General features: G+C 44.1%; 1 protein-coding gene across 3 annotated transcripts in view; it reads left to right on the top strand.

Annotated features, from left to right (window-relative positions):
* Positions 1 to 19,765, top strand: part of asb5b (ankyrin repeat and SOCS box containing 5b) — a 155,870-nt gene that overhangs the window by 21,668 nt on the left and 114,437 nt on the right. Inside the window, exons 4-5 of one of the 3 annotated variants that reach the window (XM_069940810.1) lie at positions 232 to 300; positions 418 to 465. In XM_069940810.1, coding sequence (XP_069796911.1) covers positions 232 to 300; positions 418 to 465 — 117 coding nt within the window. Of the gene's footprint in view, positions 1 to 231; positions 301 to 417; positions 466 to 19,765 lie in introns of those variants that run through there. The other 2 variants (XM_069940860.1, XM_069940820.1) reach the window with 2 other exon arrangements.

A 19,765-nucleotide genomic window follows, 5' to 3' on the forward strand; every position in this document is an offset into this window, starting at 1 on the left:
ACTTATAGACAGCGTGGAATTTGAACCCCGGTCCCAGTTCCTGGTGCTGCAATAGCTTTGCACTAACCACTACACTAACCGTGCTGCCCATCTATATATTCGCCCATATCTGTAAATACTGTACAAGATTTATAAATATCTGATAGCAGAGGGGAATAAGCTGTGTTTGTAACATTGGGTGCAATTTAAGGAATTGGTGAGTGATGCCAACCTCTTCTCTATTTTCCATAGCTTATTTTCAATGAGCAAAGATGTCCCGTGCCTTAAATATGAGGATGTACCCATTACACACAAGCTTCTGTAAGTGATGCTGTTTACCTAGTATAGATATTCGACTCATTTTGTGAAGTTGTATGACTTTATTATCTGTTTGCCAACAAGCTAATCGTTGGTGTGATCGGATTGTGTTTCCTTCAGCTGCTGCCAATCTGATGGGGATAGTGGGAAACAATTTTATTGGATAAGGTCAGTTGCATTTAAAACCTGACACCCAGTAATATTGCATTTTCTGGAAAAAATTGCCAAAGGACAACTGAAAATAGAAATAGGGCAAATATAGATACTGTAACATAGCCCGCTTGTCCACAGTTCCAGAGGCTATTGTAATAAAGTTTCTAATTTTGTCATAACTGTGGATTAAGGTCCGATGTGCTGCCAGTGGACACACTAAGCAGCCACAAAGTGCTGAGTTGTTGATCCATATTAGCACATCGAAATATATTTCATGTGCTTCTTCCAAAACACCCAATTGATATTCAGGCTAACTGTTGGCTTAAGCATTAAGGAGGAATTCCAAAATTCATGAATATCACCGAGTTCTATGTATAAAGTTTAATTTTTTTTTTTAAACTTAGACATACAGCACGGTAACAGGCCATTTCGACCCACAAGCCCTTGCTGCCCAATTACACCCAATTAACCTACACTCCGGCACGTTTCAAAAATAATCTTTGAAAAGCACAAGCAGTCATTGAAAGTCACAGTGAAACACGAAAGTCTGCAGATGCCGGGGTCGAGTGCAAAACACAAATGTGCTGGGGAAGCTCGGTAGGTCATACAGCATGTATAAAGGCTAGCTGATGTTTCAACCCTTTGTCAAGGTGCTGAATTAAAAGGGTGGGGAAGTGAGGGAGAAGAAGAGAGAGGAAGTGTCAGGGGAGGAGTACAAGCTAACGGGTAAGAGGTGGATTCAGGTGGGAGAGTATCAGAGAAAAGGCTGAGACATTATTGGGGAAGAGGGTACCTCCACCTCCCCATCCCTTCCCTCTCCTGTCAGAAATCACTGAAACGCTGGATGAACTCAGCCTGCCTCAGAACATCCATGTTGGTAATCTTTACCTCCTATGAACTCTGCGAGACTGACTGAGTTCTTCAGCATTTCTGTGTTTTGACTGCAATTACAGCATCCTATCAGAGAGCTACTCTTTCTCCCTCTAACTTTTGTTTTCCTTCTGTCCTACCTGTATCCACCTGTGACATGTTAGCCTGTGCTCCTTCCCGCCACTCAGTGATGCTAATTTGCTAACCAGCAGGCAGAAGTTAATTATTATGCAATCCTCTGTGAGATCATTTACCATGGTCCATGTCGATGATGACAGCAGCGGGGTCTTGCGCTCCGCCGCTCTCACTGCTACTTGTCGATCAATGCTCACGCATTTGCAAAAAAAAAGTGTGCGTGAGTCTGAGGCTCTTGCAGCAGAGCTCAGCTCATGCAGTGCCAGCGTTGCTCACGGAAAAGTCGGGAACAACTGATTCAATTAAACCTGGACTCTCTGCCACAGGAGCAGAGTAAGTGATCACTTTAATTATTTTATTCATGCTGTTAAAATTACGAACAACAGAATAGTTTCTGGAAACTTTATTGTACCCAGTGTTTGAAAATTGCAATGGTCGCTGAATGGTTCGTTCATTCAGGTACCTTGCCGTTTGGCATGGGCGATCATGTCTCTCCATCCATCACGGTCTCTGACCCTCTGAATTGTAGTTGTTACCTCCCTTATTTCTCACCCCAATGTTCATCCAGCTATCATTTTCATTCTGTCTGGCTCTGCTTCTTTTTCCTTCTAGCTTTTCACAATGTTCTAACGTATCTCTTTGCATGATGTGTCCAAAGAATTTTAATCGCTGTTTTCTGATTCTTTTAAGTAATGTATATTTTGTTTTCATTCTTTTTTTAAAGTTAGGCCAAGTCTTTCGCTCTCTGTGTTGATGGTAGATACTAATTTCTGTAAATTTACTTCACTGATTGCTATCAGTTCTGTATCATCTGTATAGAAGAGGTTGTTGATATTGTGTCCTCCTATACCTATTCCAGGTAGGTCTTGTATGGTTCTCACTGTTCAGGGAGAACGGGTCTGTCGATAGAACACAACCCTATCGTTAAGCATTTTCATTATGACTTGGTGCTTCGCTGGGTCAAAGGCTTTTGTCTAGTCAATGGAACAAAATTATAGGTCTTGTATTTATATTTACCTTTTGGTAATATTGGTGAGGATATAAGTGGCATTTGATGTTCCTTTGCCTTCGATTGATCTCGAGTTTAATTTTGTTTCTTATTCTGAGCCCAATGATTCCCAGTCGAGTCTTGTGAGGTAACTCATTAAACTAATTGTTCTGTGTCGTCCACATTCTGTTGCACCTGGTTTCCTTGGCAGTCCAATGAACACTGTCTTTAAAAAGATCTTCTGGTACGTTGCCATTGTTATATATTCTCTGTCCAATATGATTGCTAATTTCTCTACTCCAAAATCTTCTAATGCTTCATACAGCTCAACCGGAATGTTATCTGGGCATTGATGATTTCCCCTTGTGCATTTTCTTCCTAGCATGTTCCACTTCTTTCATTATTGCTGGACCCTTGTCGTGGTTGCCAATGCCAAAATTGTCCTCTCGGTCTTTGTCATCGTATAGATCTTTGATGTATTCTGACCATCTTTGCATTATATTTCCTTTTTCCATAATTGTAGAGCCGTCTTTTGTTTATTTTTTACACATCCTGTTGAAAAGTGAGGTAACAACAGGATGTAAAAAAAACAAAAGACGGCTCTACAATTATGGAAAAAGGCGTGGGTATTTTAAGTCAAATTGTGCGTGGCTTGTGTAACATCCACATGCTGGTGTCCCCGTGCTTTTGCTGCTCTTGTCCTTCCACCTTCGTGTAATGATGTCATGGGTTAAAAGATCTTGCCCAAGGAGTATTTCTGAGTGGTGGCTGCAGCCTGCAGATAATACATATTTACAAACTACTATCGTCGTGCATTAGTGGTGAGATGTTGGTGAATGGTTGTAGTTTGAATGCCTACCAACCGGGCTGATTTGTCATGTATGTTGTCGATCTTCTTGAGCGGCGGCAAGTTACTAGTGAGTTACACACTGCGAGATTCATAACTTTTGACCCTTATGCAGAAGACCAAGACGTCTCAGTTTCTATTCAGTGTTCATCCCCCGTGATGTAGACATTGGGGAGTCAGTGACGGTTGTGCAATTTACATGGTGTGCGGTGAGAGCTGAATTACTCAGGTGGCTGGCTTGGCTGTGGCTGGTACAAGCAAGGGGGGGTGTTGCACAGCAGAGACCTGAACAGGTACAAACTGCACCAAAAGCGGCCCTGTGTCAGAGCCCGGCAATGATGTTCCCATCAGTGACTGGCACCAAGGGACCCACAACCAGCCCAACCCCTCCCCTCCTTGTGCACCCTTCTCCACTGGGCTATTGCCACCTGGCCCATAAATTCTATCCTGCCATCACGTAGCACAGGGTGCACGCTCACCCCAAGTACATAATCAGTGGATAAATTTAGAATATGTGAGGGGAGGGCATCACGGGGAGATGGGGGGAAACGGTAGGTCATGGGGCCCTTACTAAAGCCCGGGTGATTATTAATCTGCCACTGCTGCCACTGGCTCCTTCCTCTCCTCCCTCCCCCCTCCTCGTGGATGAAAATGGAAGCAACAAGGGACACCAGACAGCTGTGGCAGGGCCTAAATTCCATAACCTGTTACAAATAGCAGATGGCAAAGCTTCTCTCCCAGAGGAACTCAATGCCTTCTATGCCCAATTTGATGACAATAACCACTCCTCTGCACTCCCATGTCCCCTGATGATCCCATCCTGTCCGTATCTGAGGGTGACATGCATGCTGTCTTTAAGAAAGTGAATTCTAGGAAAGCATCTGGCCCAGATGGAGTACCTGGCCGAGTATTATATCTGCTGACCAACTTAGCAAGGTATTCATGCTATACTTAGCTATATTCAATAGCTCACTCCAGCACGGCGTGGTACCCACCTTCGTCAATCATACTGGTGCCCAAGAAGAGTGCCTTAATGACTATCGGCCAGTAGCACACACATCAGCAGTGATTAAGTGTTTTGAAAGGCTGGTGATGAAGCCTATCATCTCCCGTCTGAGCGGTGACATGGATACATTCCATTTCGACTATCGTTGTAACAGGTTTACGGCGGATGCCATCTCACTGGCTCTACACAAAGCCCTGGATCAACTGGACAGCAAAGATGCATACATCAGGTTGACTGCAGTTCTGCATTTAACACCATCATCCCTTCAAAACTGATCAGCAAAGTCTAAGACCTGGGAGTTAACAGCCCACTGTTTAATTGAATCCTGGATTTCCTCACCTCCAGACCACAATCAGTGAAGATTGTTAAGAACTTCTCCACAATCTCCATCAGTACTGGAGCACCACAGCACAATCTCCATCAGTACTGGAGCACCACAGAGCATGTTCTTAGCCCCCTGCTCTCCTCACTTTACACCTATGACTGAGTGGCTTGGTACGACCATAACACCATCTACAAATTTGCTGAAAATACCACAGTACTGAGTTGTATAAAGGAAAGTGATAAATCAGCATACAGGATGGAGATTGAAAACTTGGCAGAATGATGCACCAATAACAACCTTGCACTCAATGTCACCAAAACTAAAAAGATGATTGTTGACTTCAGGAAAGGAAATCCAGAGGATACAATCTAATGATCAGTGGGGACCAGATTTTTCCTGAACCCAACATACCAATGGCATCATGAAGAAAGCACATCAGCACCTTTACTTCCTCAGGAGTTTGTGGAGGATTTGATATGATGCCAGAAACCCTGGCAAATTTCTACAGAGATGTGGTGGAAAGTGTGCTGACCAGCTGCATCATGCTCTGGTATGGGAACACCAATACCCCTAAGCGTAAGGCCCTCCATAAGGTAGTGGACACAGCCCAGGACATCACAGGCAAAACCCTCCCCACTATTGAGTACATCTACAAGGAAAACTGCCATTAGAGAGCAGCAGTGATCCTCAAAGACCCTCATCACCCAGTACATGTTCTGTTCTTGCTGCTGCCACCGGGAAAGCGGTCTCGGTGCCCACAAGACCCGCACCACCAGGTTCAGGAACAGCTGGTACCCCTCCACCATCAGACTCCTCCATGAAAATTTGGATATTTATTTAAGGACCCTTACTTTCGCACTTTATTGATTTTCTTTTTGTTCTCTCTGTATTGCACAGTCAGTTTGTTTACATTTGTTATCTGTTTACAGTTCTTTATTTGTTTACGGGTTGAAGCTGTGTACAGTTACTTTTTTTGCACTACCAATTAGTGGGAATTCTGCCACACCCACAGGAGAAAGGAATCTCAGGGTTGAATGTGATGCCACATATATTCTGTGAAAATAAATCTGAAATCTATTTGAGCTGGAAACATTCATGTCAACCAGCTTATAAAAATAGTGCATGAAAAGTCAAAGTAAAGCAGTGTCTTTGGTTCACTGATCATTCAGGAATCTGATGGCAGCGGGGAAGAAGCTGTCCTTGTGTCCTTGCCAGAAGGTGTCCTTCCTGCAGTGTACCAATTTCAGAGAAGGGCACAAACCAAATACCTGATGCTGACTGTCAGAGTTATCCAGCATGGAAACTGCCCAACCTGCTCACACTGACCAAATGTCCCAACCACACTTCTCCCACTTGTCTGGGTTTGGCCCGTATCCCTTTAAACCCATTCTACTTAGGTACCCATCCCATTGTTTTCTTGTACATTGCAATAGTACTTGCCTCAACCACCTCCTCTAGCAGCCCATTCCATCTGCTCAGCATCCTCTTAAAAAAAAAATTAGTTACCCTTCAGGTTCCTGTTAAATTTCCTCCTGCCCCCCCAAACCAATGCCCTTACTCTAGGCAGAACCTTCTCTGTGTTCACCCAATATATTCCTCTCGTGATCTCGTGTACCCTCAGATATTACCTCTCTTCCTCCTGCATTCCAGGGAATAAAGCCCTTGTGGCCACTGGAATCACAATGGGCCATGACAAAATAACCACACAAGGCATTTTTTAGAGTGAATCAATCGGATTTACTGCGCAGCCTTTTAAAAGCCAGGATCATGCGCTCGTCATGTGCTGACGTAGCATAGCTGGTTCGATGCCTTCTGGGAATTGTAGTGCCATCATAGCACCCCTACACCCTAGCCTGCTCAACCTCTCTCAAGAGCTCAGGTCCCTGAGACCTGGCAACATCCTTGTAAATCTTTGCATCTTCCCTGCATCCTCTCCAGCGTGAGAGAGTGCAGTGCAGTGCAGTGCAGTGACCAAAACTATCCAAAAGCCCTTTTGACCACCTATCTACCAAGTACTATGTACCTGCACTCCTAGATTCCTCTGCTCTACAAAACTTCCCAGATCCCTACCAGTCGCTGTGGCCCCAGATGTAATGAGCCTACTCCTTGCAGACTGTAGAAATTAATGAGAACAAATTTAAAACCTTAATCCCATTTTTCATGGCACTCATCTATTCAATTCATCAGAACAGCTCATTAAAACTGCATTCTGAGAATTTGTTGTATTTTGTCTGCCCTTTGCTGGACAGCACCAGGCTTCTGTATTATATGGTAGGGTTCGTGGGGTGTAGCAAAATGCAAGCTGCAAGACTCGAATCACAATCACCAATGATCCTTATTAAATAACCAGTTGAACAATAAAACAGTGCAACAGCTCTCCCGCTGCACGCACTCTCACAAGCATTCACACACTTGCGCTGATTCGCACCTAACCATGGGACGGACCCATTGGGGAAGGAAGGGTTCAGTGCAGGGGTAGGCAAGAGGGGAGGATTCCCTGAGTGTTAGACCCCTAGGGAAAATGTGCCCTTGCGTCAGGGCTACTCATGGGGATTTCACAGCCTCCCACCACGAGGAATACGGAGGACTGTAGCTCTGCTCTGGAAACTCCGTGTACTGGGATACCCTGGCTAGCCTTAGGAATCACAGTGACCCCTTACCTAAAGTCCTGATGGATGGTGTCCAATGTCCACAATCCGGGCATGGAGCAGGAGCATTGCCATGTGGAGGGAAAGAACGAGTGGGGACCAATGATGGTGTCTGAAATTCCCACTCTGCAGTACAGGGGCCAATTACCAGGGCCAGCCAATGGCAGTGTGTGCTCAGGCTTGTGGGTGGGCTGATTGGCTGGTTGCTGGACAGCAGGGTGTGGCTTTCGATAAAAGGAGATCACCGATTGGCCAGCGATACAGCTTCATCCTGGTGGTATTTCTCCCAGTGGTGGCAGACATCATTAGCACGACACACACTAGATGGATGTGATGCCCTGAAAACTTATTCTCTTTTAATATTTTTATTGATTTTCACAACATGTATATACAAAACATTTATGGAATACATAATAATAATGATACATAAACTCAACAAACTGTAAAACACATAATACAACCATAATACAAAAGTACATTAAAAAAATGCTTTTTTTTTTAAATCACGTAAAGCCCATCCCCTAACCCACTACAGAAAGAATGTACTTCGTTCCTAAAGTAAAACATTTAGTATTACAATTTGGAAATAATATTATGCCTAGAGTTTATGAAAGTAATTCAGAAATGGTCCCCACAACATTTGAAACCTTATACAGGTACTCGAATTATTAATTGAGTAATGTATCTTTTCCAAGTTTAAACAGGACATAATATTCCTCAGCCATTCAGCATGAGTGTGTGGGGCAGCATCCTTCCATCTAAAGTAAACAATATAGCATGTCTAGTGTAAGGTAAAACATCATGAGATGGGAATGTGTAAGGAGTTACCCTGTGCAGGGCTGTAACAAGAAGGGGAGGTGTCCTTGTACTCCTGTTAGGTAAAACATCATGAGATGGGAATGTGTAAGGAGTTACCCTGTGCAGGGCTGTAACAAGATGTGAATGCATCCTTGTACTTACAAGATAAGAGAGACATTGATGGATTGAGAGGCAGGAAGCTAGCAGGGAAAGGATAGCAACAGTTTTAGTCATTGGACAAGTAATGATATGATGATGTTCTAAGCACGTATCCAAGGGTATAAAAAATCATCATTTTGCTGATAACGGCAGAATGCATTCTCCGACTAACATTGTTAGTCGCAAGTGTTACAATCCGGTAATAAAGAACAAAGAACCCTGATTTCGACTCAGTCTGGTGTTTGTCTCACTCATTCATGAACAAAGCAGACCTAACACTAGCCAAAAGAGAGGCAAATCCAGAGCACGACATTTAATCGGAGTTTTTAAAAAAATCATCCTTTCTAGTTGTACCAAAAAGAGCAACCAAATGATTAGGGTCTAAATTTACATTATGAATTAAAGATAAAGTTTGAAATACCTCCCTCCAGTATTTTTCAAGGCTAGGACACGTCTAGAACATATGAATTAAAGAATCCTCTCCTCTCTTACATATATCAGAAAAAATAAACCATTTTAAAACCACTGAAAAAACACACAAATGCTGGAGAAACTCAATAGGTCAAACAGTGCCTGTATGTAGCAACGGTGAAGATACATCACCAATGTTTCGGGCTTGAGCCTTTCATCCAGGTGTGGGGGTTCATGAAAGCTGTCTGACAGAAGGGCGGAGGGTGTGGTGAGGGTGGGAGATGATAGGTGGAGAGGTGGGGGGGGGAACCGCAGGAGGTGGGGGGGATGATTGTATTGAATGGCGGAGCAGGCTCGATAGGCCATTTTTGGCCTACTCCTGTTCCTACTTCCTATATTCCTATGGAAGGAGTTGAGGCTAGGTGGAGAGAGAAAGGAAGTAGGAACTGGAATAACTAGTTAAAGTTGGGGGGGGGTGGGGGTGTGGGGAATGCAAGCTTATTAGTGGAAAGTGGAATGCAGTGAACTCAATGCTCATGCATTGAGTTGGAGAGTGCCCAGACAAAAAATGAGATGTTGTTCCTCCAATCTACAGGTGATCAGGGTGGGGTAGTGTGAAAGGCCGTGGACAGACGTGAACTTGAGAGTGTGACTCAGAATTGAAATGGTTGGCTATGGGGAGGTCGCTTTTGTTGTGGACGGAGAGGAAGTGCTGGGCTAATGATCTCCTAATTTGTGACCGATCTCTGCAATGTAGAGAAGGCCACAGAGGATACAACGGATGCAGTAAATGAGTTCCTTGGAGGTACAGGTGAAATGTGTCTGGTGGTGGGGCCCTGTAGTAAAGGCTGGAAATTCCGGCGGATAATATGTTGGATGCAGAGGTGGTAGGTGAGGACGAGAGGGATTCTTTGTTTCTAGGGGCAAGGGGGCTAGGGCAGATGATCGGAGAATGGAGGAGATGTGAGAGCCAAGTTAATAGTGGTGGAGGCAAAGCCACTTTTGTGGAAGGAGACAGACATTTCAGAGGCTCTGGACTGGAAGACTTCACTTTGGGAGCAGATGCAGAGGAGATGGAAAAATTGAGAGAAGGGGGTGGAGTCCTTGCAGGGGACAGGGTGAGAGGACGAGTAGTCCAGGTAGTTGTGGGAGTTAGAGGGTTGGTAATAAATGTCAGTGGAGAGTCTGTCTCCTGAGATGGAGACAGAGATTCAGAAAAGGGAGAGTGTGATCAGAGATGGACCAGGTGAGTTTGAGGTCTCAGTGAAAATTGGCTGAAGAATTGATGAAATTGACGTTCATCGCGGGTGCATGAGGCCGGTCCGATGTAGTTGTCGATGTACCAAAGGAAGAGTTGGGGGGGGGGGGGATCTTGCCTGTATAGGCTTGGAGCATGTTTTGCTCCACAAAACCCACAAACAGGCAGCCATAGCTGGGACCCATGCACATACCCATGGCTACTCTTTTAATCTGGAGGTAGTGGAATGAGTTAAATGAAAAATTGTTAAGGGTGAGGACAAGTTTTGCCAGGTGGGGAAGAGTGGTGATGGAAGGTGACTGCTCAGGTCTGAGGTCCAGGAAAAAGCTAAATGCTTTGAGGCCTTCTCTGTTGGGAATGGTGGTGTAAAGGGATTGGACATCCATCGTGAAGATGAGGTGGTCCGGTTCAGGAAATCTGAAGTCTTGGAAGAGGTGGAGGGTATGCGAGGTGTCGCAGATGTAGGAGGCAAGGGATTGAACTAGGGGAGAAAAGATGGAGTCGAGGTAGGATGAAATTAGTTCCGTGGGGCAAGAGCAACCAGAGACAATGGGTCTGCCCGGATGGTTATAGAAGGTAGAAACGGGCGGTGCGAGGATGGTAGATAATGAGGTTAGTGGCTGAGGGGGGAGGGGGAGAGGGTGGTGGGAAAGTTCCCAATGAGGTGAGAGATGGTGTTGGAGTCGGAGGGTTGATGGGTGATCTCGGGTCCTGAGGGAGGGGTTGATATGAAGAGGTGTGTGAGAACTGTCGACTGGCCTCAGCAAGGTAGAGGTCAGTGAGCCAGACTACCACAGCACCACCCTTGTCTGTGGATTTGAAAGTGAGGTTAGGGTTGTTGTGGAGAGAGGAGGGTGGAGCGTTCTGAGGAGGGAGGTTAGAGTAGGAGAGGGGTTACTTCCTTTCTCTCTCCACCTGGCCTAGACTCCTCCTCCCATCATGTGGTGTTCCCCCCTCCACCCATCATCTCCCACCCTCTCCACCCCTCCCCTTTTGTTCAGACATCTCTCATGTTCCCCCCCACACCTTGATGAAGGGCTCAAGCCCGAAACGTTGGTGATGTATCTTCACCTTTGCTACATAAAGGCACTGTTTGACCTGCTCATTTCCGCTAGCATTTGTGTTGTTTTTTTTTTCAATTAACCACAGTGTCAACAGAATCCTGTTTTTAAGATGATGCCATTACTGTATTATGGTTTGGAGCACCTGGACTTTTTGAAGGAGAAAATTTCAGGCTCTTAAAGGTGGGTGTTAAACTTTTGCTTCTTGACACTGTATGCTGAGGCAGACCTGAAGGAAATTTATAAAATTATGAGAGATGTTGATGGGGTAGATGGTCAGAACTACTGTCACATGATCATTGTATTTAAAAGGTAAATGCATGAATATGCAAGGAATAGAGGAATATGGATGATGTACAGGCAGAAGAGAGCAGTTATAGTGCAGTTCAGTGCAGACTTTATGGCCTGAAGGGCCTGCTCCTGTGACGAATAGGAAAGGTTTAAAGGGATAGGCAAGTGAGACTAACTGAGGTGGACAATTTGGTCAGCATGATGAAGTTGGCACGAGCGGCCGGTTTCCATGCTGTAAAGCTCTGTGACTGTATGGCAGTATCTGGAAGGCATGGCGATCCATTCATTTTTCAGGATGTTAAGGTCATTAGCAAGGCCGGGATCCCTCATTTCTCAATCACCAGCAAATTGCTTGGCTTTTTTAACATAGAACCATAGAAGACTACAGCACAGAAATAGGCCCAACTTGACTGCACTGAACTATCATTATGTCCTGCACCAGACCATCAAACCTCCATACCCCTCCTTTCCACGAGCCTACATTCACTACTTTGCTGGCAGCTTGTCCCATACTCTCACCACTCCGCGCGGAGAAGTTGCTGCTAACATTCCCTCTAAACATTTTGGTTTTTATCCTTAACCCCTGTCCTCTAATTTGGAGGACATTTAGATATTTTTTAATTTTAAAAGTGAACCATATGGCTATGTCTGGGGTCAGGTAAGGGTGGTGAATATTGTTTCTTGATGAAGGGTTTTAGTAAAGCAGATTATGACAATCCAGCAGTTTCATGCTGAATAATCTACGTTTTTTCTAAAGAAAGAGTCATACAATATGGAAACAGGATCTTTGGGTTACAATGTCAACTTGACCATCAAACATCGACCTACACTACTGTGAGGTAAAAACATCATGAGCTGGGAATGTAGAAGGAGTCACCCAGTGCTGGGCCGTAACATGATGCAGATGTGACCTTGTACTCTCAAGATAAGAGTGGGGATGACAAATTGATGTGCAGGAAACTAGCAGAGAAGGATAGCAACAGTTTATTCATTGGACAATGTCATGGTATGATAATTTACTAAGTACGTATCCTAAGGTATATAAAAAACACCATTTGCTGATAACGGCAGAATGCGCCTTCTCCAACTAACACTGTTAGTTGCAAGTGTTACAATCTGGCAATAAAGAACAAAGAACCTTAATTTCGACTCAGTCTGGTGTTTGACTCACTCATTCATGAACAAAGCAGACCTAACACTACTTATAATGTCATAGAGTTCTGCAGCACAGTAAACAGGTTGTTTGGCCCAACTTGTCGATGATGACCATGTTCATCCCATGAGCCTGTGCCTTCACAAGGCCAAAATACTTGTAAACCTTTCTTATCCTGGTACTTTTTGAAATTTCTCTGCTTCTATCACATCCTCTGATAATTCAATCCATTTCCCTGTGTGAAGAAGGTACTCCTTTTAAATCTTTCTTCTCTCATCTTAAATCTATGTTCATGTTCAAGTTTATTTATCATCTGATTGTAACAATACAACATGACGAAACAGTGTTCTTCAGTCCTCATTGCAAAACAGAGCAAACACACAAAGACATAACACACATACAGACAGGATTGTTTCAGCTCCCCACCATGACTACCAGCCCCCCACATCTCCATCGGGCACACAAAACTCAAAACGGTCAACCAGTTTACCTATCTCGGCTGCACCATTTCATCGGATGCATGGATTGACAACGAGATAGACAACAGACTAGCCAAGGCAAAGAGCGCCTTTGGAAGACTACACAAAAGAGTCTGGAAAAACAACCAACTGAAAAACCTCACAAAGATTAGCGTATACAGAGCCGTTGTCATACCCACACTCCATTTCGGCTCCGAATCATGGGTCCTCTACCAGCATCACCTACAGCTCCAGCGTTGTCTCCGCTCCATCTTCAACATTCATTGGAGTGACTTCATCCCTAACATCGAAGTACTCGAGATGGCAGAGGCCGACAGCATCGAATCCACGCTGCTGAAGATCCAACTGCGCTGGGTAGGTCATGTCTCCAGAATGGAGGACCATCGCCTTCCCAAGATCGTGTTATATGGCGAGCTCTCCACTGGCCACCGAGACAGAGGTGCACCAAAGAAGAGGTACAAAGACTGCCTAAAGAAAGCTCTTGGTGCCTGCCACATTGACCACCGCCAGTGGGCTGATATCGCCTCAAACCGTGCATCTTGGCGCCTCACAGTTCGGCGGGCAGCAACCTCCTTTGAAGAAGACTGCAGAGCCCACTGACAAAAGACAAAGGAGGAAAAACCCAACACCCAACCCCAACCAACCAATTTTCCCCTGCAACTGTGTCTGCCTGTCCCGCATCGGACTTGTCAGCCACAAACGAGCCTGCAGTTGACGTGGACATTACCCCTCCATAAATCTTCATCCGTGAAGCCAACCCAAAGAAAACATATATTTAAAATAAATATTGTGACGGAATATAGATAAGTTTTTGGGAGATAAATTGGGGTAGGGTTTGTTAGTGTAGGTCACATACAAGCACTTTAAAACAGATTTTATTTAAAATACTGGAGCTCTGCTAATGCTAGACATGATGAGGCCTCAGACCCTTTGCAAAAGCTTTGGAGAATGCCCAAGAGACTTCACTAATGGATTGTTGTTTAAAAAAAGGCAACAGATGAAAGAGCTTGTTGGAGCCACCTTCTTTCTGGTGGGGAACTTACTGTTCTAAGAGGGTCATGTGGTTTTGCAAGCAGAGAGAGTCAAACAGACTTTCTCTGTGAGAGAGAGAGAGACAGTGTTACAGCCAGAAACAGCAGCTGGGACTGGAACAGGACAAGCTGGCAAGCTTGTGGAAAACCCCATTTGGAAGACGGGTTGTAAGTGCTTAGTTCAGCCTGGTCAAAGCCCTTGTGGTTCTTGAAAGAAGAGAGAACTGACTGTCTAATGTTTCACTTAGAATGAGAGAAACAAAAAGGAACTCTGTGGTGACCTGAAAGAAAGAGGTTATCATCTGGAGAACCCAGAAGGGGCAAGTTTTATCAGCAAGACACTGAAGTGGCTGATGGAAGTAAATCAGTTGTGGCTGTCCTGGAACAACAAAGCTCTCTCTAAAAACTGTCAAGAACCTTCCTGAGCAGTAACCATTTTCCTTTTAAGCACCAAAGCCTGGTGAACTTTATAAATGTTAAATTCTGTGCACAGTATAAGAATTGCCTGCAACCAGAGAACTTGAAGGAAATGAGAAGTGAGATTGGACTGTGATCCAAATAACTTTTCTGAACTTACACACACATTACATACATGTCCACTTAGAATTAGAAGGGGGCTAAGTTAGGTTAGTTAAGTCAATAGCGATAAGTTAAAGTGTGATTCCGTTTTCATGTTTAAAGTTAATTAAATGCCACTTTTGTTTAAGTAACTCTTTGTCTTGGTGAATATCTATTGCTGCTGGGTTTTAGGCCCCTCTGGACTCATAACAATATCAATAAATAGAGCAGTTCATCTGTGTTTCAGCAGACTCTTTGCCCGTGGGAAGAAGCTGTTCCTCAGCCTGGTGGTTCTGGCTCTCATACTCCTGTATCTTTCCCAATGGGAATAGCTGGAAGATGCTATGTGCAGGGTGGTAGCAGTCTTCACTGATTTTATGAGCCCTCTTTAAACAACTATCACAGTAAATCGCATCAATGGGTGAGATGCTCTCTACTGCTTTTATGCTCCTGTGGATTGACCTCTGATCTAATGCTTCACAGCAACCGTACCACACTGTGATGTAGCCAGCAAGGGCACTCTCGATAGAGCTCCTGTATAAAGTTGATAGAATCATGGTTAGTAGCCTTACTAACCTCAGCCTTCTAAGGAAGTTCAGTCGCTGTTGCGTCCTCCTGACAAGTGAGGAGGTGTGATGTGTTCAGGTTAGGTCACTTCATAGATGGACCCTGAAGAATTTGGTGCTTTCTCCATTACTGAGCTATTTATGTGTAGTGGAGGGTAGTCATCCCTGGTCTTCCTGAAATCCATAATCATCTCCTTTGTCTTGGCCACATTGAGACTCAGATTGTAATTCTCGAACCATTTCACGAGATTTTCCGCCTTTTCTCTGCAGCGCGACTCGTCGTTGTTGCTGATGAGACCGACGACTGTTGCACCATCTGCAAACTCGATAACACTGTCGGAGCTGGATCTGGCATTGCAGCTTTGGGTCCGTAGCATGAACAGGAGTGTGCTGAGCACACAGTCCTGAGGTACTCCAGTGCTCAGTATATGGCCTCTATTGTATATTGCCTATACTTGGAGAAAAGGCTAAACTGTGCACCATATCCAGGCCTGTCATGATCTCACAAATCTCTATGTGGTCCCCTCTTAGCCTTCTCTGTTTTAGGGAGAAAAGCCATAATATAATCCATCCAGCCTCTTATATTTTAAGCCAACCAGTCTCGGTAACTTTTTTGTGAATTATTTTCTGTACACTTTCGAGCTTTATTATTTCTTTTCTATAGCTGGGTGACATAACTATGCACAATACTCCAAGAGTGATCTTGTACAGTTGTGACCTGACTTCCTACTCACGGACTCAATAGCCTGAGCAATGAAGGCTAATGTGTCAAATGCTTTTTTTCAATCACCAAGTCTGCCTTATGTCACTACTTTCATGGAACTACGTATCTGCACTCATAAGTCTCTTTGTTCTATTACCATTCTCCAGGTTCCACCATTCACCAGTCCTGCCCTGCTTTAACATAGAAAAGTGATATCTCTCACACTTTCCAGAGTTGAATTCTATCTGCCATTCCTTGGCCCACTTTCCCAGTTCATCTTGATCCTATTGTAATCATAGAGAGCAGCACAGAAAGGGCCCTTCAGCCCACAGGGTACTGCTCACCTATATAAAGCTACTCCAGGATCAATCTAACCCTTATTAGATTGTGTCATTGTTGTCATCCATGCCTTTACAACAGTGGATCCAGCATTGAAACCTACGGCACACCACTGGTCACAGATCCCCATTCTATGAAACAACTCTCCACTACTCTGCTCTGTCAGGACAATTCTGTATCCAATTGAACAACTCATCACAGATCCGATATGACATTATGAACCTTTCTACAATGTGAGGACCTCATCAAAGGCCTAGACACAATTTTCTGATGCTTGACTCCATGTTGTCTATCGCTGATCCCTTGCTCTTCCAAATGCAGTTAGGTCCTATCTATCAGAATCCCCTCCAGTAATTCATTCACGATTGATGTGACTGATGTGAAACTTACCAGCCTGTAGTTCCCTGGTTTGTCCTTCACCCTTCTTATGATATAAAGGCATGACAATAGCAAACCTCCAATCTACTGGCACCTAACCTGTGCTTAATAATGGTGGATATATCTCTGTCACGGCTTCTGAATCTCTTATTCAGCTTCTTATAATGTCCTTGGATAGATACTTGGGGATTTATCTGTAGCTAGCTTCTACAAGCTATGTCTCTATGGAGCCTAGAGCGCAGGAGAGGTTATAGCTGTATGCAAGTTAGCTCAGAACGAACACACTGTTCTCAGAAAGAATGATATGAACCCCAGTTGGGTGTAGTTAACACACTCAGCTTTATTTGGCTTACAGCCCTGCTTTTATTCTCAAGCTGAGGGGCGTGGTCAATACCCTCTCAGCACTGATGGGTATGTTTGTGATCTGCTTTCCCTGATAGGCCAGTTACGCTCTTTTGGTGTGGCCAATTGGAGGGCAGCACGGCGGGCCTTGTGCAACCTGCTAGATCATCGCGTTTGTTCTTCATTTTGTGAGGCCCCAAGGGGGAGCTGCGAAGGGCCACCACATATCTACCATTGATCATTTTAAGTCCTGCAGCACCACCTCCTCTTTAATATGGACTGGCAACTACCAAGTGCTCCTGACCCTGTCTTTTTCCTTGGTAAATACAGATGAGAAATACTCATTTAGGATCTCACCCATCTTCTGTTGCTCAATGCATAAACAACCATGTTGATTGTTAAAGGGCTGTTATTTCCGTGGATAACCTTTATAAAATGGAGAATCTCTTGGATTGTCCTTAACTATCTGCAAGAAGCATTTTACATTCCCTCCTTGCCTTTTTATTTCCCTTTTCAGGGAATACCTACATTGTCTATTCTGCTCAAAGGGATTCACTTCATTTCAACTAATGAAATCTGTCATATTCCTTAAGCTTATCCTCAATAACTGGTCATCCAGGGTTCAGTTTGTCTTGCTAGCCATGACCTTCTAAATGGAAGCATGCTTTCCCTGAACTTACTCTGTCTCTCACTTTTAAAAGCTCCCCCCCCCCCCACAACTTCTTGCCTGCAAACAACCTCTCCAATCAATATTTGGAAGTTCCTAATGCAATCAAAAATTGCCATCTTCTCTTTTTGCGCCATAATCAACTCTTCCCCTCTCAACTCGCCACCCCTCTCCCCCATCTGATTCTCCAGGTACCCACTGCGATGAGATAATTTACCAACTAACCAGAAGATCTCTGGGTAGTATTCAGTGGGCAGGGGGAACTTGTGTGGTCATAGCACAGGGAGAATGTGCAAACTCCCAAAGACCCAAGGTCAGGTTTGAACCTGGGTCTCTGGAGTGGTGAGGCGATCACCACTTCTGCTAACCATTGTGTCCTGACTAGCCTTAACTAAATTTAAATGCATTGGCTGAAATGGTGGGTGTTGAGCTGGTGTCTCTGCAGTGTTAATTCAGGCCTCAGGATAATTAATCCATTCATTTAACCTCTGCACCACCACCACCATATCATTCTTCAGTAGACCTCACTGTCTAGTACTGTCCATGTGTGTAGGATTGAACCTCCAGTACTGTCCTTCCTGTCTTCAAACCATTCATGCCTGGTGGCTAAACTAATTCAAGATACAAATATCATTTTACCACTTTTTTAAATTTCAAATTATATTTTAAACATTTATTGTATTTTTGACAGCACTTAATAATATTGTCAAAGTTCCTTCTTGCACTTCTCAGAAATATCTCAAATTATTTTTGGTGTATAATTAAATTTGATCACCTAGCGATCTTTATTTTATTAGCCACATGAATGAAACCTGATAATCCTGGTATTTTCTGCAGTAACACCATTTCCAGTTCATTCCAGGTTACTCCAGAAACTTGCCAGACACTTCCTGAATGCATGTGTAATGTAATTTCAACATCAGACACCCATCAAGTGACCTCCTTTTGAAGCAATGCCAGTGAAATCAATCCATGTTGTTCCAGGAGGAATGGTCATTTCTGAGACAATCAAGTTTCCATAGCATTGCACTAGACCCACCAAGGTCACTTACTTGACCTCCAGCTCCCCACTCCCTTCCTTCTCCCAGCAGACAACTACCTTTCTTAGCTCTCTGCCCTTTCCCCATTACTTCTCTGCATTTTTCCTCTTCTACCCTCTCACCTGCATCCACCTATTACCTCTTATCCTGTGCTCCACTCCTCTCCCCCACCCCCCACCTTTTTATTCAGGTGTCTTCCTATTTTTTTCCTTACCCTTGATTAAGGACTCAGGCCAAACATGTTGCTTAACCTTTCCTTCCCATGGAACTGCTGAGTTTCTCCAGCTTAGTCTGAACCCCTGAAACCCGTCCCTCATACGCCACCACAGTTCTTTGACTCCACAATTGCCAAGGCAGAAAAACGCCTTTCCCGCTCTGTTTCCCAGTGACCAAAAGCGCCTCTTTTCACGACATTACTTTCCATTTACCATTGCTATCAGTGATGAGTTTCACTTCCCTTGCAACTTCCTGAATCTGGATGTCAAATTTTCCTTTGTATGTTCTACTGTGTGCGAACGATAAGTATAACACTAATTTAATAGTCCCCATGTCCATTGGTGTAATACCTATAGGGACCTCTTAAAATGGTGCATTACAGTTCACTGGTCAAAGAACAGTAAAACCACTGGTGTCAGGCACCTATATGGATTGGTAGATGCCATGTAAGTGTATTTTCCGGTTGCTTGAGACTTACTCTTAAAATGCCTAACTAATATACCTACATTAAGAATAAACAGTTTAAAAGACAAAAATACTATACTGTTCTTGAAGCATTTTACTTTATTTTCAGTCACGTTCTTCAAAAATATTTAACCGTCGCTGCATTTGCAGATTCCTCCCCTTCCATGGATCCAGCCAAAAGATGAACAATAACTAACTCCCCTTCCCCAAGGTTACAGATAAAGCCTCTGTCCGGGTGACTTACTAAGCAGAGACACTTTTAAGAGCGTCACCCCAATGGTGAGCAGCACCAACCATCCTGAAAAACACCATTGCTTTTCACATATTCAAACAGCTGCTAAGGCACTCTACCATGTGCGAACGATAAGTATAACCCAATGGAAGGTAGTAAGAGCACGCAGCAAGTGAGCGTCAGGAAAGCAAAAGAAGAACTGTAGGTGCTGGAAATCTGAAACAAGAACAGAAAATGCTGGAAATACACAGCAGGTCAAGTGATGTTCTCCACTTCCTTCTGATTCCTGATAATGAAATTGAACACAATGATACAGAATGGGCCAGGAACCCAACAGTAAACTGACCTT

The sequence above is a fragment of the Narcine bancroftii genome, chromosome 1, assembly GCF_036971445.1.
Source record: "Narcine bancroftii isolate sNarBan1 chromosome 1, sNarBan1.hap1, whole genome shotgun sequence".
Taxonomy (NCBI): Eukaryota; Metazoa; Chordata; class Chondrichthyes; order Torpediniformes; family Narcinidae; genus Narcine; species Narcine bancroftii.